At 40.7% G+C, this 21,965-nt stretch overlaps 1 protein-coding gene across 2 annotated transcripts in view; it reads left to right on the top strand.

Moving 5' to 3' along the window:
- Nucleotides 1-6,376: 6,376 nt before the first annotated feature.
- Nucleotides 6,377-21,965, top strand: part of ccdc24 (coiled-coil domain containing 24) — a 125,506-nt gene continuing 109,917 nt past the window's right edge. Inside the window, exons 1-2 of one of the 2 annotated variants that reach the window (XM_072273644.1) lie at nt 6,377-6,449; nt 13,790-14,042. In XM_072273644.1, the coding sequence (XP_072129745.1) occupies nt 6,385-6,449; nt 13,790-14,042 (318 nt within the window). In that variant the 5' untranslated portion in view covers nt 6,377-6,384. Of the gene's footprint in view, nt 6,542-13,789; nt 14,043-21,965 lie in introns of both variants that reach the window. The other variant, XM_072273646.1, reaches the window with a different exon arrangement.

Raw genomic sequence — 21,965 nt, forward strand, 5'->3', positions numbered from 1 at the left:
TATGATAAATTACCTCTATCTCAACATCCATTAATCCATTATTAATAGTTCATGTGAATGATTATTGACAATATTGTTATGCTTCTTTGTGGAATATGAAAGTAAATTTGGAAGGTTTTCAGTTTTGTGAAACTTAGTTGTACAATGCCATACAGAAAGTGAAACCACCATTTACAGTGTGTTTTGAGTGTTAATGTGTTGAAGGTGTAATATGAGAAACACTTAAAAGGTTGAAAAGGAGGCAATGTTTTCTTTAAAAATTCTGAACACATCTCATTCATTGGCATCCTTGAGATCAGAAACAGGTTAGATTTTGAAGAATGCGTGCACAAGGATGTTTACATTTGAAGTTTTTTTAAGTGTGTGGATGAATTTCCAAAATGTTTAATGAGAATCATGTAGAATGACTGTCCTGATACAGTCAGACCCTCTTCTCCATTGAATGAATATATGTTGTGCTGAAACTAATAAGTTCTAATGCCAGAAATTATAAATATAAAAAGGTCCAATTTTATTGTATGACTGAGTACTGAAAATTAAACAAGAAATACTTCAAACAGTTACATTCCAGAACCCTTATTGTATCTTAGCTGATAAAGAGCCACCAAGTCACAGAGCATGGAAATGTTCAGTGACCAAATACACAGTAATCATTAAGTATATATTTCCATTAACTCTATACTACTCCCATTTCTTAAAATTTTCTCTCACCTATCCATCAATTTGGCCCAAACTTTACCACTCATCTATATACGAGCAGCAAATTATAGCGTGCAGCTTCTCCGGTGATGAATACCTGTTATCTGTCAAGTAGGGGACCGTGCACAATTCTGATTTGATGGAGATGGACCTGAGAGAACGGAGGAACATCTGGAAAACTTCTGAAATGCCCGCTTTGCTGTCGCTGCTACTCTGTGGTAACCGGAATCTCCGGAGCAGAAGGCCCCGAATCCTCAGTTTTGCCTGTTTCAGTGGCCGGGGCTAGGTCAAAGGCGCTCAGGAAGCTGTATCAGAGGGGCTGATTGGAGGCTCGAAGTTTTCCGACTGCTTCCAAGGCATCGGCAAGTTGACAGTGCCAGGAGGTTTATGGCAGGCAGTTTCTCCCTTTTGCCGCCTGCTATCGGGTACTCGGGAGTCCATCGACTCGGGGACTTTTGAGACTTCTTTTACTGTGCCCATGGTTTGTTCTTCATCAAATTATGGTATTGCTTTGCACTGCTGTAACTATATGTTATAATTATGTGGTTCTGTCAATGTTAGTCTTTGGTTTGTCCTGTTTTCTGCGATATCACTTCGGAGAAACATTGTATCATTTCTTAATGCATGTATGCATTTCTAAATGACAATAAAAGAGGACTGAGTGTTCTCATAATCTAATTAATTTACTAGCCAACAACTTTAGAATATGGGAGGAAACCGAAACATCAAGCAGAAACCCTGTAGCCACAAGGAGAACTTACAAACTCCACACAGACAGAACTGGAGGTCTGGATTGAAACTGGATGTTTGAAGCTATGAAGCAGCAGTTCTACTGGTCTCGAAACTGGGCATCTCCTGTACAAATAGTTACACTTAATATTACCCTAATTCCCCAGCCATCAGAGTACGAGTTCATTTGTAACTGGATGAAATAACATCAAGCTTTTACAGTGACATTTCAGTAACTTTTCATTTAACTGAAGCTATAAATTACAGTATGCCTATGATATTGGAGTTATTGGAGGGAGTACTAAGAGACAGAATCTACAAGCATTTGGACAGACAGGGGCTTATTAGGGAGAGTCAACATGGCTTTGTGCGTGGTAGGTCATGTTTGACCAATCTGTTGGAGTTTTTTGAGGAGGTTACCAGGAAAGTGGATGAAGGGAAGGCAGTGGATATTGTCTACATGGACTTCAGTAAGGCCTTTGACAAGGTCCCGCATGGGAGGTTAGTTAGGAAAATTCAGTCGCTAGGTATACATGGAGAGGTGATAAATTGGATTAGACATTGGCTCGATGGAAGAAGCCAGAGAGTGGTGGTAGAGAATTGCTTCTCTGAGTGGAGGCCTGTGACTAGTGGTGTGCCACAGGGATCAGTGCTGGGTCCATTGTTATTTGTCATCTATGTCAATGATCTGGATGAAAATGTGGTAAATTGGATCAGCAAGTTTGCTGATGATACAAAGATTGGAGGTGTAGTAGACAGTGAGGAAGGTTTTCAGAGCCTGCAGAGGGACTTGGACCAGCTGGAAAAAGGGGCTGAAAAATGGCAGATGGAGTTTAATACAGACAAGTGTGAGGTATTGCACGTTGGAAGGACAAACCAAGGTAGAACATACAGGGTTAATGGTAAGGCACTGAGGAGTGCAGTGGAACAGAGGGATCTGGGAATACAGATACAAAATTCCTTAAAAGTGGCGTCACAGGTAGATAGGGTCGTAAAGAGAGCTTTTGGTACATTGGTCTTTATTAATCTAAGTATTGAGTATAAGAGCTGGAATATTATGATGAGGTTGTATAAGGTATTGGTGAGGCCGAATCTGGACTATTGCGTTCAGTTTTGGTCACCAAATTACAGGAAGGATATAAATAAGGTTGAAGGAGTGCAGAGAAGGTTTACAAGGATGTTGCCAGGATTTGAGAAACTCAGTTACAGAGAAAGGCTGAATAGGTTAGGACTTTATTCCCTGGAGCGTAGAAGAATGAGGGGAGATTTGATAGAGGTATATAAAATTATGATGGGTATAGATAGAGTGAATGCAAGGAGGCTTTTTCCACTGAGGCAAGGGGAGAAAAAAACCAGAGGACATGGGTTAAGGGTGAGGGGGGAAAAGTTTAAAGGGAACATTAGGGGGGGGCTTCTTCACACAGAGAGTGGTGGGAGTATGGAATGAGCTGCCAGACGAGGTGGTAAATGCGGGTTCTTTTTTAACATTTAAAAATAAATTGGACAGATACATGGATGGGAGGTGTATGGAGGGATATGGTCCGTGTGCAGGTCAGTGGGACTAGGCAGAAAATGGTTCGGCACAGCCAAGAAAGGCCAAAGGGCCTGTTTCTGTGCTGTAGTTTCTATGGTTTTCTATGGATATTTTCAAAGTTCAAAGAAAATTTATTACCAAAGTATATATGTCACCATATACAACCCTGAGACTCACTGGTCAAGACATCGAACGCTAGAGTAAGCGAGACTTGTAGCTCTATAAAACAATGGTAAGAATTGACTTGGAAGTATTGTATGGAATTCTGGTTGTTTACTATTGTAATAGGTGTACTTTTGAGCTGTCTGAACGATCTGACATTTTTGCAGTCATCTGAAGGAACTGGCGAATTGGACTCTCAAGAATGTAGGTATGGCCTCAGTGCACCATTTCTGGAGTGGACTTCAGCTGGATTGCAAGAGCGAGAAATGAACTAACATTTGTGGGGGTTTTTGTGGATTCTATTGTCTTTTTTGTTTCATGGTTCAAGGTTATACATGGTATACATATTTTGATAATGAATTTACTTTGAACTTTGAACAGTTATGATAGTGTGGTTCTGGAAAGGGTGTAGAAGAGGTCTATCAGGACTAGAAGGTAAGCGTTGAAGAAAAGTTGGATAAACTTGGATTGTTTTCTCTAGAGAGTTGGAGGCTGAGACAACTTATGATAGAAATTAATACAATTATTGCAGACATAGACAGGATAGCCAGTCAAAATATTTTGCCCAGGCTAGAAATGTCAAGTACTAGAGGAAATAACACTCAAGGTGAGAGGCGGCAAGTTTTTTTTATATAGAGAGTATGGTAGGTGCCTGGAGTATGCTGTTAGGGGCAATGGGGGGAAGCAGATATGATAGTGGTATTTAAGAAGCTGTATGGTAAATATATGAATATGCAGGGAATATAGGAATATGGATCATGCACAGGAAGAAGCAATTTAGTTTAATTCAGCATTAGGTTCAGCACATACATTGTGGGCCAAAGGGCCTGTTCCTTTCCTGTACTGTTCTATGTGCTATGAATCTCCACTATACAAATGAATACCTAGGCAAATTTTGGAAAAGTTAACTCTGCTTGCCTAAAGAAACCAAACAATACTGCTCCAATCCTGTAATTAAATGTCACAACTATGTTTAAAAAGGTATGTTTGAAGTTATAGGCTTTGATGCTTGTCTGTGCCGGAACAAGGACTGTTTGCTCATTGAAACTGCAAAGAACAGCCACTTCGTCCACACTAGTACTTATACTCCATACAAGTTTCTTCTCTGTCCACTTACTTCAATCTTTCTTTACAAGGAGAGTAGTGGTTAATCTGCAAGGACCCAACATTCAACAATGAGAGAAACCTTCTTCAATATAATACTAAAGTACTGTAGGAATTTGGGATAGAAAATACAAGCAGGAAACACTCAGGCCGGTGCCTACACAAAATGAAACAGAATTGACATTTCAGTTTGATGATATTTCTTAAAGTCTGCCAGAAAAAAAATCTAGTTTGAAATGTAGAAAAAGAGCGAGAATTAAAGGAAACATCTGGAAGGATTTAAATTGCAAAGAAATGGTACTTGCTGAAAAAGGGTGATAATAGTACAAGCAAAGGAAGAAATGATTGGTCAAGTGAAGGCAAAATAAGACGAATAATCACCTGGAATTTGAAAGAAATCCATTGTGGATTCTGGAAATTTAAAATACCAATAGAAAATATGTATGGTGGGAGAATTTGGTAAGTGTTCATTCTGAGGATTTATCCAGGGGCCAACACATTGATGCAATAATGAAGAAAGCAAGGACACAGCATCCATCACCATCTGGAACACACCCTCTTCTTGTTACTACCAATGGTGAGAATGTAGATCCACACTCAATGATTTAGAAACAGTTTCTTCCCTTCCAGCATCAAATTTCTGAGTGATCCATGAACCCACAAACACAGCCTCCTTAGTCTTTTTTGTCACCATTTATTTATTTACTTTTTTAACCAATGTACCCTCTAATTTTTTTTTAATGCTGCACATTGGTATGAGCAGGAAAATTTAATGTGGCCTGAAAATTATGCAGCACTTTAAATTTTTTTGGAAATATGCACATCAAACACACACAAATCACAACTCACAACATAAGTAAATGGTGTCAGGCACTCAAAACAACAAACAGGCACAATGACAAAAGTAAAATGTTTTGACAAGATGGCACTGGCATTCAGCGGGCTGGTGGTTTAATAACAATGAGCTACCAACTTCTATTCTGTGTTTATTGTTACAATTTGTAACAGTGTTGTAACTTCAAACACTGACAATGTAAATATGTTGAAGGACTAAAATTTTTCAAAGTAAAGGTTGTGGTATATATTATTTAGAAAATCTATGGATTATATGTATAAAAACAATTAATTATAGGGTATTTCACTATTAACATAGATTTCTAAATTATATTAGCCTAATTTCAAAATTATATCAACATATTAAAAGAAAATTATAGCAGCATGGCAACAAAGGCGATGTGCGCTGGAGCATTTCAGTTACTTCATGCAGGTGAAGCCATGCACCCACAGCAGCTTAGAGGTTAGAGGGGGTCGCCATTTACAATAATTTTAATATCTTTGCATGGATTGCTTCTGCGAAACAACAAATTTCATGTCTTATAAGTCAGTGACATTAAATCTGATTCTGCTTCTGATTATCTGAAATTGTTGAACAATTCTGCATACAGGAGGAGGAACAGAGTTCAAGGTAAGACAGTCCCGAGGAAGAGTTTCAGCCAGAAACCCGTATTCGTATTCCTCCATAGGTATTATCGGACGTACTAATTTCCTGGACTCCAGTTTTGTCTGCGTTGCTCCAGGTTTCCAGCATCTCAGTCTCTCTAGGGAACACCTGGGAATCAGGAATATGGATGTACTGGCGGACTGAGGTGGGGTTAGAAGTGTTCTGCCACTTCCATGGGGGGAACCGAGCGAGTATATCATCACAGTCTCAGACAGATAAAACTTTTACCGGGCTTCCAGCCGGGTACAGATACTGATTTCAGGTTAACGTTGATACCTGTACCCGACTGGAAGCCCGACAAGAGTTTATTCCTCATAAACGTCGGAAAAGCACGAGATCCTTTTTTCAGCCTCAGACAGGATCCAATTTTCTTGTTAGCTGCTTGAAGTATATATTCCTATCCCTCGCGATTAAGGAGGATTTTGTGAAACAATACATCGTGAAAAGAATAATCCTCGCTTTGGGTAGTTGTTTAATTGATAGTCTGACTAACACGTCACAGAAATTGAGTTACCGTGCCCAGGTTTCAGGTTTCTTCGCGATCACTGCCGTGCCGCCCGCTGCTCGAGGCCGCCGCGTCGGTGCGGTAAAAGGGCGACCGCGTCTTAAGAGCTCTGTGCTCGCGAGACGTCGCCCTTGGAGATGAGAGTTTGTGATGGCGACGGTGTTGGTGGGGAGCCTGGCACAGCGGGGAAAAGTCGGTGGCTGGCTGCGGGGTAGGTGAGTGCTCCTCCGGGTGTCCAGTGGTGCCGTCCGCCCGCTTCCTTTCCCGTGTATTGATTTGTTCGACCGGAGGAAGCCTCCCTTTTCAGGTAACTTCAGGGCGAAGAGTGGGTGTGAGGCTGTCGTCATGGACGGCTGCAGAAGTGTTTCTTGGAGTTGCGGACTCCCCGAGGGTGGTGGAGAGCGGTCAAGTTACAATAGCGTTAGGCAGGAACTAGGGAGAGTTTATTTGAAACAGCTGTTTTTGGGCAAGTCCACATGCAACATGTGGAGGCTGTTTAAAGACAGAGTAGAGGACAGATACGTTCCAGTCGGAAGGAGGGATAAGGATGGCAAAGTAACAGAACCTTGGATGTCAAGTGAGGTAGTGAATTTAGTCAAGAATACAAATTTAAAAATATATAAATTTAGGAAGCTAGAATCAAACCCTTCGGGGTTATAAACACGCCAAAAAAGAACTCAAGAAGGGAATTAGGAAAGCCAGGAGGGGCTATGAAAAGATCTTGGCGAGTAGGATTAAAGAGAATCCCAAAAGCATTCTATACAACTCACTCCTTAAGAATCAACTCTTCCCTCAGCAAACACTGCGATTTGCCTACCGCCACAATGGGTCTTTGGCGGACACGATCTCAATGGCTCTCCCTGCAGCTGTGGATCACCTGGACAATACAAATACCTATGTCAGGATGCTGCTTATTGACTATAGCTCAGTGTTTAACACCATCATTCCTACAGTCCTGATCAAAAAGTGAGCTTCTGTGCCTCCCTTTGCAACTGGATCCTCAACTTCCTAACCAGAAGACCACAATCTGCGTAGATTGGCAATAACGTCTCCACCTTGCTGATAATCAATACTGGTGCACCTCAGGGATGTGTGCTTCATACACTGCTGTACTCTCTTCACACCCATGACTGTGTGGCTAGGCATAGCTCAAATGCCATCTATAAATTTGCTAAATTGGCAGAATCTCAGATGGTGACAAGAGGGCATACAAACTAGGTGAGTGGTGTTAAAGCAACAACATTGCACTGAAGGTCAGTAAGACCAAAGAGCTGATTGTGGACTTCAGAAAGGGTAAGATGAACACAAGCCAATCCTCCTAAAGGATTCAGAAGTGGAGAGAGTGAGCAATTTCCTGTTGCTGGGTGTCAATATCTCTGAGGACCTAACCTGGTCTCAATATACTGATGCAGCTTTAAAGGAGGCAAGACAGTGGCTGTATTTCATTTGGAGTCTGAGGAGATTTAGTTTGTCACCTAAAACAGTCAAGCTTCTACAGACGTACTGTGGAGAGCATTCTGACTGGCTGCATCACTGTCAGGTATTGGGGGGTGGTGGTGCTGCTGCAGAGGTGGCTTCTTTGAAGTAAGCTGTAGAAAGTTGTAAAATTAGTCAGCTCCATCATAGGTACTAGCCTCCGAGTTATCCAAGACATCTTCAAGGAGTGAAGCCTCAGAAAGGTGGCATCCATCATTAAGGACCCCCACCACCCAGGATGTGCCTTTTTCTCATTGTTGCCATCAGGAAGGAGGTACAGAAGCCTGAAGGCACATACTAGGGATTCAGGAACAGCTTCTTCCCCTCTGCCAAACAATTTCAGAGTAGACATTGAACCCATGAACACTACCTCACTACTTTTTTAATTTCTGTTTTTGCACTAATTTTAATTTAACTATTTAATATACATATATACTTATTATAATTCTGCTGCAGAGTTTACAGATTTCTCAATTTATGCCAGCAATATTAAACCTGATTCTGGCATACGTTAGGAGCAAGAGGATAACAAGGGAGAGGGTGGGATAAAGGGGGGAATATTTGCTTAGATACAAAAGATAGGTGAGGTCCTTAATGAGTACTTTTCATAAGTATTTACCCAGGGTAGGAATGGGGAGGACAGGGAGATCAGTGCTGAGATTATTAATATGCTAGGGCCTTTGGGTCTCAAAGAGTGTTAAGGTGGATAAGTTCACAGGCCTGATGGGATATACCCCAGGTCACAATGGACAACAATTCTTTTTCAAAGCTGTTGATTCCTCTGAATTTTTTTTGTTATGAAGGCCGCTTGAAGAATATTACGAACACACATATAACTTCAGACTACTTGTATCACATAAGAATTTGGAGAAACAAGAAATTAACTTTTATTGAATATAATGTGTTTAATTGCCTAATGGTGCTGATGATTTTGTGAATACATGGCACCTCTGTAGAGAGAGTTAAGTGCACCAGGTTCCTGGGAGTTCTCATCACAGATTACCTCACCTGGTCCCTTAATATCACCTTCCCAAACGAGGAGGCACAGTAGTGCCTCCACTTCCCAAGAATGTTGAGGCAAGCAAGGTTTACCCCACCCACCATCTTCACTGTGTTTTACAGGTTCGCCATTGAGAGCATCCTGACAAGTTGCATCTCTATGCACCCAAAAGTATTCAGGAAGCTAAATCTTTCTTGTCCAATGTTATTGAGAGAGGCAAATGGAGAGTGCTGGGGCCTTGACCAATATTTTTTGTGCCCTCTCTAGGCACAGGTGAGGGCCTGGAGGACTGGCAATTAGCTAATTTTGTTCCATTGTTCAAGAAGGGAACAAGGGTTAATCTTGAAAACTATAGACTGGTGAGTCTCATGTCAGTGGTAGGGAAGTTGTTCAAACAAATTCTGAGGGGTAAGATCTATGAGCAGCATTTGGAATACAATTGCCTAATTAGGGAGAATTAGCATGGCTTTTTTTGCAGGACAAATCGTGTCTTACTAAATTGATGTGAATTTTTTGATGATGTGACGAGGCTGATTGATGAAGGTAGAGCTGTGTATGTTGCCTACATTGATTTCTGTAAGATGTTTGACAAGGTCCCTCGTGGGATACATGAGATCCATGGTGAATTGGCCATTTGGATTCAGGACTGGCTTGTCCATAGAAGTCAGAGGGTGGTTGTTAAACGGACTTATTCTAGCTGGAGGTCTGTGATTAAAAGTGCCTGCAGGGATTTGTACTGTGACCTCTGTTATTTGTGATGTATAAAAATGACCTGGATGAAAATAAAATCAATGTGTTACTGTAGTAAGTTTGCAGATGATATGAAGATTGGTGGTGTTATAGACAGTATAGATGACTCGCAAAGAATACAGCAGGATGTAAATCAGTTGCAAATATGGGCAGAGAAGTAAGACCACAAGATATAGGAGCAGAATTAGGTCATTCAGCCCATCGAGTCTGCTCTGACATTTCATCATCAACAAAATTAAAGCTCGTCTATAAAATAGCACAATATTTCGCTAGTTATGCCAAGATATTGATGTAGAGTTTGAAAGCTTGCTTATTCATACTGAGGTGCATTGGTTGTCAAAAGGCTGCTAGTTAAAACGTTTCTTTGATCTTTTTGACACCGTGGTTAAATTTTTGCTCAGCCAACAAGAGCTTGGGAAACAAGGTTGAACTTCTTTGTGGAGATGTGGCATACCAACCTGATCTGTATGACAAAATGAACATTCTAAATATGAAACTGCAGGGTGAGAATTTCAATTTATTCCTGGGAAAAGTGCAGTGTCCACTTTTATTGGAAATGTATAAGCAAAACATTCAAGAAGAATGTTCTCACAGTTTCTCTGCATGGAAAGTATGGCACAGACGAAGATTTGTGAGAGTATGCTTACACCTGCAGTCACTGAAGAAAGATTTTCAGAATCGATTCAAGGATTTGAATGACCTGGCAATTCTGGACTGGGTGGTTAACCCTTTTCTTTGCAAAGTGTAAGAACAGGAAGAGAGCTTGCAAGAAGAAATTATTGAAACTCAGAATGATAACGAAGCAAAAATGCTTTTCAAAAAATGTCAGCTTTTGTGGTATGTGGCTGCTTGTTACTTGTTACATACACCTGTTAGGGTGCATTCTCCAGATACCTTATAAGGTAACCGTAGCCTTCAGCCAGGAGCAGATATCATCAGGTGGTTCCCAACCTTAACAGAGTGTTTTGACCCTTAACTACGACATTCTCCAGTTGGTGGGTCGGCAGTGGTGGCCAAATCACTGCCCATCTGCTCCTGGCTTCCAGCTTCCCTCCTCTCACCTACTCCAAATCCAACAAGAGGCTCGTTCTGCCTCTTCTCCCATCCTAAGAGCTGCTTGTTTTTTCTCCTTTTGTCCAGGCCCAGAGCTGATAACTGCCATGCTGATTTGGCTGGGAAACCTCTGCAGCCGATCTCCACAGGGAACAACCATGCCTGCCATCCCTTGTCTTTGCACTCCTGCATTAAGGGCTGGTACTTCAAGGCCTTTCTCTCGTGAGCCTCTTCCCATCCCTCCTCCCATGGCACAGTCAGCTCAACCAGAATTATTTCCCTGTCTTCAGATGACCATAGAACAATGTCCGGGCGGAGGGTTGTGTGCACCACATCCGGGAACTGCAGCCTCCTTCCCACATCAACCCTCACCTCTCAGGACCTGGCCGTTAGCAGCAGATTGGGCTTTGGTTGTTTGGTTACAGAAAGCTTGGCTTCCTCTTTGATGAAAGTGATGGCCTTCCTCAAATCTGTGCCAGCCGTCCTCATCTTGCATCTCTCTCGCTCTAGTGTGTCAACAAGAGCCAGAATCACCTTATCATGGCGCCACCTATACTGTCCTTGAGTTAGAGCTGTTTTGCATCCAGACTGTATATGAGCCAGTGTCCCCTTTTGACCACAGAGCTTACAGTTCGGGTCCTCCCTCATCCCCCATGTGTACAGATATAATGGTGAAGGAAGGGTGTCATACACGGTTCACAAGAGGAAGGAAATACGGAAGGGCTCCAGTCTCAATAACTCTGCCCATGAGATCCTGTGTTTGGGCAGATCTCATTTTGTCCACGCACCCTGGGACCCTTGTTCCACTGCCTTTAACATCCGCTTCTCTTCCTCATGAATCCGTACTTCTGCCTGTACCATGTCTTGCCTGTCCCTTATGCTTGCGTTCCCCACTTCTGGAAGTGAACTGAGCCGAGGCCTTGCCACCCGACGCAGGGGTTGCCGATGATATCTTGCAGCTTCATAGAACACACTGCCTGCTCTACAGCTGTGTTGGCTGCCCAATTGCGCCCATATCTGGTTGTAACGCTTGCTTGCTTTACCGAAATGTCATTGGAATCTCTCAAGCTTAATAAGGCTCTGCATTTTGCCACCTTGAATTCCTCCACCACAGATGACAAGGGAAGCTGCAGTTGCCCAGATCGAATATAGAGGCCCACTGAAGAGAAGCTTGGGGGAACTCCCAACCATCTCTGTAGGTGCTTGTTGGTTTTTCTCTCAATGCCCTCTTACAGCAGTCATGGGGAACTCAAAGTGTGAAGAGCCAGAGAAGCCTGGGCAGAAGGCCATATTGGTATATAAAATTTCTTGGTCTTTCCTGCTCTTCACTACATTTCCATCCTCCTACTTTGTTGAAAGAGGCTTTAGTACAGTGAACCATATAACCACAAATTGCTTGGACATTGTTACACATGGGGGCTTTAGGCTTTTGCTGTCACAACCTGAACCAGATATTTCAACTCTTGCGAAAAACCATCAAGCTCAAGGATCCCATTGATATCGAGCTGCTGTACAATGTAAAATGCTGTGTAAGCTAGGTTTAAAGACAAATAAAAAAAATTTAAAGCAGAATAATTTTTCTCATATTAGCATATGGTAGACATCTTTTTACAGTCTAGGGCCATTGGAAAGTATATTGTGCCTAAAAGGGGTGTTGGCAAGTATGAATACACTTTAGGGGGGCTTTGGCAAAGTATGAAAGTGCTTTAGGGAGGTGTTGGGCTACAAAAGGTTGGGAAACACTGGTTTAGAAAAATGACAAATAATCATTTAATATTATAAACAGCTAAAGTTGATAAATATGACATGGGGAGGAATCTAAAATCAGGAAACATTGTTAGAGTAACACACTGAGCATTTATGATAAAGTGAGCAATTATTTCTCTCAGATGAAATGGATATTTGGAATTATTTGTTCTGGAGAACTATGAAGACTATATCTTTAAATATATTCTGAGGGAGATGATTGGAGGATCAAGGGTGATGAGGAATGAACAAGGAAGTGGAATTGAGGCCAAAATCGAACCTACCATGTTCTTACCAAAGAGCAGACCAAATTTGAGGGGCTATTTGACCTGTTTCTGGTCTTTTCTGAATGCTTGGATGACTCTCTTGGTTCTTAAACTCTTCTTCCTATCCTATTACTATTGTATATAGTTCACATGTTGAGTGTAGATTTTTGGATTTTTTGCAATTCTATTTTCACTTTTCTCATTTGATTGTCCTTTTCATCCATCCATTCAACAATGATTTAGTTTGATTTTCTTCTTGCATATATTATATTATTTATTTATTTAGAGGAACAGATTGGAATTGGCCCTTCGAGCTGTGCTGCCAGCAACCCACCTTTTAACCCTAGCCTAATCACAGGACAATTTACAATGACCAATTAACCTATTAATCGGTATGCATTTGGACTGTGGGAGGAAATTGGAGCATCTGGAGGAAACCCACATATTCCACAAGGATGATGTACAAACTACTTACAGAGGATTCTGGGATTGAACTTTGAACTCTGCCACCCTGAGCTGTAATAGTGTTGCACTTGTGTGCCCCCACTTTCTTCGTTTTATCATATTTGTATCCCTTTTGTCATAGTAGCAGCTGTGGCATAAGTTCATCTACTTTGTCCTGTTCTGTGGGAATGCATTTGGCTGTTATATGAAACATCTCTCATCTCTTATTTATATGTCTCCCAGTATTCCATTACCTTTTTATTTGCTCATTTTGGTTCTGCTTGAACTGGATCAAAGCCTCCTTTTTCCCATTAAATTTGGTCCTTTGCTAATGAGGAAGTTCTACTTGAGACTGGTAATGAAAAGCAGTAACATATAAACTAAATCTTATAATTTATTCCTCAACAAAACGAGGCACACCTTATTCTTCAGATTCCTAAATGTATTAATCTCCTAAATGTTTCCTTTCTCTTTTTGAGTTTCCAAAGTAGCCAATCTATATTTGTTATTTCCAATTTTCCTGCTGATTCAATCTCTTGATGATATTCTCTTTTTGACATTTTCATCTTTCCTAATAGGGTATCAGCGCCTCTTACAGTTTAGGGAGGCTTTTGTCGTCTTACACTGCTCTTCCTGGACTGGAGGTGCACTCTAAATTTGCGCTCCACCTAGCAATTAACCATCACTCATTGCCTTATTCTTACTATTTTGTTTGTGAATATTCTAAATAAAGGTTTTGAAATTGTCAGCGTTTCTTCCAGCACTAAAGCATTTATTGATTCATTTATCAGTCCATTTATCCTACCATTTTCTTTTGCAGGATCTGCCTGGGGAGTAATTGGCATGTGTATATGCAATCATCGATGGGACAGACACCTTGGTTTAATGCCTCTGGATCTGACACAGAACAAAGTCTAAAGTTTGAAGATGAAAACAGATTTACTAATAACTATAAGCAACCGTCATCACTGTGGAAACTAATAGAGGAATGTGTCCCTCCATCTGAGAGAGATGAAATCAGGGTAATTCTGGGAGAATCAGCAGTGGACCTCAACCAGGACTTGCATGCAGAGGCAAGAAATATCACTATCCGTGCCATACTCCCGCTAGGTGTATTTAAGTGATTAACTTTTGATGCCAGATCACAGAAGTGGTCTATTCATTCTGTTGAACTTGTGCTTAGCCCCTATGCTTGCTTTTGGTCCAAAGTTGTAAACTATTTTTATCCTTGAGTACCTGACCAAGTCTCATTTAACATCATTTGTATAATTAGATTTCATCACCTTTTAAGTTCCTCCCAGCTTATTGATATAGAGAAATGGTTTTAAACTCATGACCTCTGGCAAATGGATCATGGAACATAGAACAGTACAGGAAAACCACCAACCTTCATGTAATCTGAAAACTTATTAACCCACTCTTCCACTTCCTCATCCAAGTCACTTATAAAAATCACAGAGCAGAGGAGTTGGAACAGATCTCTGAGGAACACCACTCTGGTCACCAACCTCCAGACAGAATGTGTGTTTGTTTGGAATCTAGCCTTTAGGTCCTTTCACTTTCCTCTGAGTAACAGGAAAGTATAATTCAAAAGCATCTTACTGGTTGAAAATATGGTATTGGATTCATCATACCCATGTTTAAAAAGCAAAAAATTCAAAGATTTTATAACTTTGAAATAAGTACTTGAGCAAGTGTACAAGTAATCTGGTAGTCACAAACTAAAGGTAACTAGCAGAAAAACGAGCAGCACTAAGTCTGTAGCACTGCATGACACATCCAAGTAGATTTTAAGAACAATGAAGATTACTGCTTCTATCGTCCTTTCAGGTAGCAATTTTCAATTCCTACCATCCTCTGGTAGAAAAGAACTTTACATAATTTCTCCTCTAATCCTCCCAATTAATTTAAACCCATGTCCCGATTTTTTTTTTGATTCCTCCACTAGAGAAAATGAGTCCTTTAATTCTGTCGATTAAACTTTTCCTCCTCTATGCTCCAAAGAAATTAAATTAGCCAAGCCTATTTATCTTGCCTTCCAGCAACATCCTCATAAATCTCTTCTGCAGTGACCCCTTTTAATAACAGTACTGTACTCAAGTTCCGGCTTGATAAGTGTTGTATGTACTTCCAACATAACCTTCTACTCTAGTATTCTATGCCTTGGCTAGTAAAGGCAAGCAGTCCAGATAATTACTCTGCCTGGTTTTTATCATTGGGAAAAATTACTGGTAATGCTTGGACCTAATTGTTGTAAATAAGGACCTAAATTCTTTATTACTAGATGACCTCTTTCATAGGTTGGGGAAGAAAAAAAGTAGAATGGAATATAGAAGGGGAAATGGTAAGGACTCGCGTGTTCTTGGGCCTAACAGCAGTGGGGGAAAAAAACTTGCATGAGGGGTTCAGTAAGTTGCAGCAATCGTATGCCACAGAACTAAAAATGTTAGATCTTGATAAGATTCTTGACAAAAAAAAGACATTTGATAAGGTTCCACATGGGAGGCTGCTTTGGAAGGTTAGGTTGTATGAGATCTAGGGAGAACTTGCAAATTGGATGCAATAGGCACGAAGGAAGAATCAAATTAGAAGGCTGATTTTTGGATTGGAAGCCTGTGACTAGTGGTATAACTTGGCATAGGGCCCATTGTTGTTTGTCATCTATATCAATGATTTGGAAAGAAATTTACAATACATGTTTAGCAAGTTTGCAGATGACACGAAAATAGGTGGTATACTGGGCAATAAAGAAGGTTATCAAAAATTACAGGGAGATCTGATTAGCTGAGTAAGTGGGCCTAGGAATGGGAAATGGAGTTTAATTTGGTAAGTGTGGGATATTGCATTTTGTAAAATCAAATCAGTGCGGACCCTCACAGTGAATGTCAGGGCTATAGGGCGTGTTGTAGATGTACAAATACAGGTTTCCCCCGCAATCCGAAGGTAGAGAGTTCCAATGAAACGGTTCGTAAGCCGAAATGTCGTTAAGTGAAGAAGCAATTACCATTTATTAATATGGGAAAAATTTTTGTGCGTTTCCAGACCCAAAAAATAACCTACCAAATCATGCCAAATAACACATAAGACCTAAAATAACAGTAACATATAGTAAAAGCTGGAATGATATGATAAATACACAGCCTATATAAAATAGAAATACTTTTTGCAATCATTGAAGTACTGCCTAGTGCAGCAAAAATCTCATGCATGCGCTCTCGGCAGAAGCACTCTCTCCAGTAACCTTTAAGCTATGAGGCTGCCAAATCGTGCCAAATAACAAGTCATACTAGTAACACAAAAATACACAGCCCATATAAAGTAGAAATACTTTTTGCAATCATTGAAGCACAGTCTAGCGCAGCGAAAATCTCACGCATGCGCTCTCGGCGGAAGCACTGTTGGCGCAGGCGTTGTCGGCGGAAGCACTCTCACCAGTAACCTTTAAGCTATGAGGCTGCCAAATCATACCAAATAACAAGTCATACTAAATAACACAAAAATACACAACCCATATAAAGTAGAAATAATGTGTGTAGAGTGTAGTTTCACTTACGGGAATCGGGTTGGTGTGTTAGGCTGAGTCGTCAGAAATTGGGGTGGTGGGAGGTAGGGGAGACTGGGGTGTCATCTCATCGTAGTCTATTTCCAATAGGGCAGCCAGGTCATCTTCTTCTATGTCTGCCTGCCTCGATGTCGAAGGTTGAGGTTCATCGTCTACTGTGGCTGATGTGCAAGGTTTGAAAAACGACATTATACTTGACTGCTGAGCCTCGAGCATTTTTAGATCATACAGTTCTTTGTAAGCACTCAAAACATCCTGCAAACCTGCCCTAAACCTACGTGCCCTTTCAAAATTAAAGTCAGACTTTTCTGCAATCATTGCAGTGCTGTCAATTGCAGCGAAAATCTCACGCAACTGCTTCACATTTAGTCCCTGGATGACTTCATTTTCGCTACTGCGTTCGGTTTCGTTTGTTATCCTTTCCTCTTGCAATTGCATCAGCTCTTCATCTGTCAATTCTTGGTTGTGGGATGCCAAAACCTCTTCAACATCATCTTCGTCAACTTCCACAAACCCAGCCTCCTTAGCCAAGCTCACTATTGTTGTATTTATTGTTGATGGTTCGAAGCCTTTAAAATCGTTCACTGCTTCGGGACATAGTTTCCTCCAAACGCCATTTCTCATCGAGACTGTTAGCATATCGAGAGCATCTCCAATGTTGGCGATTGCCAGTTTTATATTGTAGTCTTTCCAGATCTCTCGCAAAGATGCTTCGGAGTTGCCCTCTCTGTCATTAGCACTTACAATAAACCGCATCACATTTTGCATATAGTAAGCCTTAATTGTGGCTATTAGGCCTTGGTCACACGGCTGCAGCAACGATGTTGTATTTGGCAGTAAGAACGCAACACGAATGTTGCCGCCATACCCGGTAATGTCAGGAGGACGAGCAGCACAATTATCAACAATCACAAGGCACCTATCGAGGTTATTTTCTCTACAGTATTTTTCAACAAAAAGACTAACGTATCTCCCCCTCGTACCCCATCCGTTATTTATTTTTATACACACATTCTCTCTCTCACTCTCCTCCTTTTTCTCCCTCTCTCCCTCTGACTATACCCCTTACCCATCCTCTGGGTTTTTCCCCCACTCCCCCTTTTCCTTCTCCCTGGGCCTCCTGTCCCATGATCCTCTCATATCCCTTTTGCCAATCACCTGTCCAGCTCTTGGCTCCATCCCTCCCCCTCCTGTTTTCTCCTATCATTTTGGATCTCCCCCTCCCCCTCCCACTTTTAAATCTCTTACTAAATCTTTCTTCAGTTAGTCCTGACGAAGGGTCTCGGCCTGAAACGTCGACTGTACCTCTTCCTAGAGATGCTGCCTGACCTGCTGCGTTCACCAGCAACTTTGATGTGTGTTGCTTTAATTGCCTTGGTAGTTTTATATCACAAGATGCTAGAAGTTGTCAGTGTCGTCGTCGTGGCTATCCCTCGGGGTCGAGGATGATGGTCTTCATTCTGAAGAAGTGGCCCACAGAGTGAAGATGCCTGTGCGTGTATTTGTTTAATGTGTACTTGATGTTGCACTCCAATAAGCATACGATATTTCACAAATCAACCAACTGATTCCAATAGCATGGAAACCACGACGATTGGAGCTGATGGATTTGTTGTAGCTTTCATCTGTCTTCACAGCCGTTGAGTCCGAAGTAACTTCATCCGCCTGTTCCACTGTTGAGGTCTTGGTTGGATTGTTCTTTGTCAGGGACCTCACCCTCGACCTTACCGCCGTGGGTGACCCTACCAGGAGCATGGCTCCAGACGGCGTTGCTCTCGGAATCACAGGACCACACAAGCTTCTCCACCACGACAAGGTGACAATCCACAGAGAAGGCTAGAAGTAAAGTAGAAATAAAAAGAAAAATTGCCATTGCTAAAACCAACTTCCAAAAATGAATCCCATTTTTACCAACAGACATATTTCTATGACAACAGGGCTTAGGCTACTAAAATGTTACATCTGGTCAATCTTGCTGTATGCTTCCAAAACATGGACTATAACACCAGAATTCCAAAGAAACTTAGAAGCAACAGAAATGTGGTTTCTTAGAAGAGTGCTGAAAATATCATATAGAGATAGGGTGACTAATGAGACAGTACTCCAACGTGCCCATACAAAAAGATCTTTAATGAGAACATTAAATGAGAGGAAACTTAATTTCCTGGGCTATGTCATCAGAAAGGGAGAAATAGAATGCTTTACGTTACAAGGCTGTATGCCTGGGAAATGTGGAAGAGGAAGGCAAAGAAAAAAATATATGGACACTGTGAAAAAACTAACAAATCTAAATGTGCAAGGTATCATTGACACTGCGAGGGATCGTCGATGTGGAGAGCCATGATTGCCCAAGCCGGTAAAGCGCAAGGCAGATGAAGAAGAAGAAGATGCTGCCTGACTGCTGAGTTCCTTCAACACTTTGTCTGTGTTCCTTTTCATAAAACCAAGTTGACTCTGCTGAATTCTGTTACAAATTTCTAATTGTACTGATATCACTTACAAGAGTCCATGTAGATGAACCATGGACATTGCTTCCTCCTCTCTCTGCTCAAATTGTGGGATTGCATTTGCAACTTTTTCTATTGCACATCTGTACACCTTGATTTTCTCATCAAATTGATCACCAATATCTCCCCTGTTAAGCCACCACTACGGCAAGCCATCACTCCTGGGATTTGGGTGCTTGTTGAGCTGATTTTCTTGGACTATTGAATGTTACTACTATTAATAGGCAAACTTTTACTTTTTCAATGTTACACAGTGGTATGACAAATTTTCTAGAAAACCTGGCTGTTTTTAAGGAGAGGAGGAAAAACAGGGCATGGACATTAGCTCTGGCCCCAAACCTAACCATGTTCTGACACCTAGTGTTCCAATCATTAACTTTAGCTCTGACTACATAACTTTTTCATACTCTGGATAAATGAGAGAGCTGAAATGCTAAGCTATCAGGAGTTTTGAACATTTAGATATTAGATTATCATTGTTGTACTGCATTATACAAAAGTAGAATTAGACTCCTCTTGGACATCCAAAATCTTTACAGTTTTTTGAAGGACTTAATAATTTTTCAGACTCCTGCCATTTTACTCCCATGGCCACTTCAATTTTGGTGCGTATGCAGAATGAATGTGGAAATGCACTGATTTCAGCAGACTTTATGAAAACTTTTGTCTGTACTGTATTTAAAAAGGAGTCATTCATCCAATAAATGTAAAATAGTATTCTGTTATCCCTCTTATTCCATACACTAAAATTGCAAGCATGTGTGATCTTGCACTTCAAATCTTTATGCTAATTGAGCAGCTCTTGACTCATAATGTAGAGAAGTTTGAGAGTTCATTGCTACAGCCAATGATAGTTTTCAGTAGCTTAATGACTTCTTTCCTGAAGTAGCTTGCAGTAATCTAAGTAACATGGTCTGAAGCATTTCTCTTCAAATTAATATGACCTGGGCTATTGCAATTGCACACAATGCCACCAGACTAGTATTTTTTTTCGTAGTACTATGCATCAATGCTACTAAGAGCCCTGCTGTTTATTATATACTTTTTACTTGAATTTGACCTCCCATAGTGCAACACCTCACACTTATCTGGGTTAAACTCCAGCTGCCATTTCTCTGTCCACATTTCCAAATGGTCCGTATCCTGCTGACTCCATTGACAACCTTCTTCATTATTCGTACCTTTTAGAGTTTTGGAAACTTGCTAATCAATCCACCTATATTTTTGCCATATTAATGACAACAGAGGTCACAGTACAGATCCTTGCAGAACAGTATTGGTCACAGACCTCCAGTCTGAACAATATTCCCATCCCATCACCATCCTTCGTCTTCTGTGGCCAAGCCAATTTTGAATCTGGTCCAAGGATTTTTAATCCAATCTACGAAGTTTCCATTGATCTCGCGTGCCTTAATCTTCTGGATCAGCTCACCATGAGGGAGCTTGTCAAAAGCTGTACTAAAGTCCATGTACAGTATATAATATCTTCTGGTCTACCCTAATTTATTATGTATGCCAGTTCCTCAAAAGACACAGTTATATTTGCAAGACATGACCTCCTCTGCAGGAAGCCATGCTGACTCTATAAACTATATAAAGTCAGTGCTTTTACAGATGCAAGTACATTCTATCCTTACGAAGCTTCTGCAATAATTTCTCAACTTTGTAAGACTCACTGGCCTACCTATGGCTGAAAGAAACATGGAGAGCTATTTGGGAGAGGATTGGATAAGGTTAAAGGGTTGACACAACATTGTGGCTGAAGGGCCAGTATTGTGCTGTACTGTTCTATGTTCTGAATAGAGGAACAACATTGGTATTTTCAAGTTCTCTCTCTGTTAACTTCTCAGAAATCTCATCTCATCTTCCCTCTGTCAAGAACCTGGTATAGTTCAGATCAGATCCTGGGGATATCCACCTTAATGTTCTTCACGATCTCTTCCTTGATATTAACATACGCTGCCTAGATTGTAAGCATACCCCTTCCTGACCTCCCTATCCTCCATGATATGGTAGAAACATTTAAAAGGCATTTAGACAAACAAATAGGCAGAAAATTGACAGGTATTGATAGACCATGTACAGGCAAATTGGCAATTTATTGTAAATTGGCACAGACACCATGGACTGTAGGCCTTGTTCCTGTGCTGTACTGATATATGTTCTGCCTTCTAATACTGCTAGTATTTTTTTCCCATTGTCAATGTTTTTCCATCTTTATGTTAAGTATTTTGTGGTGAATATTTGACATGACCCAGTTGAAGCAAAGTAATAAAATAAAATGTTCACTTATTCTAGAATTAAGTATATAATGAAAACCACATGAAACATGTATATTACATGTGAGGCAGGGATACTGCTTTTGCAGTCATAAGAAGTCAACAGCAAAGCATCATCTGCAATTCAATAGGTTGGAGTTGGTGATTTAATTACGCAGTAATGAAATCTAGAGGTTAGACCTAATAGTTATATTTTCTTTTTGAAAAAGCACAATAAAACCTTTCAAGGGTTCTGTCAGACTTTCTGAATAAACTTTTGGTATAGGTTGGAATTTTAGCTGTTTAAAATATACTTGGTCTGCTCGTTTTCACTGTGTAGCTTTTGTACTGTGGTTTGAGTTAAAGTCTCTAAGGAAATGGATGAGATTCTCCTACAATTCAGTGACAGGATATATGCAGATGTGAAACTTGAGCTGATGAGTAACGAGTTTAAATTTGTAGCTGCAACAGTTTGTTGACATTATGGTTGGTTATTGAACCTACCTACTGATGGATTTGAGTTCAGTTTACTGTTTGACAAGTTCTTTGAATTAACTATATTTCAACTGGGTGGCTCAATAACGTAGCCATTAATACTGCTGTCTCAGTTAAAGTGACTTAAGTTCAATACTGACCTCCGGTGATGTTTTTGTTGAATTTCTATGTTTT

Source organism: Mobula birostris, chromosome 12 (assembly GCF_030028105.1).
Source record: "Mobula birostris isolate sMobBir1 chromosome 12, sMobBir1.hap1, whole genome shotgun sequence".
NCBI lineage: Eukaryota > Metazoa > Chordata > Chondrichthyes > Myliobatiformes > Myliobatidae > Mobula > Mobula birostris.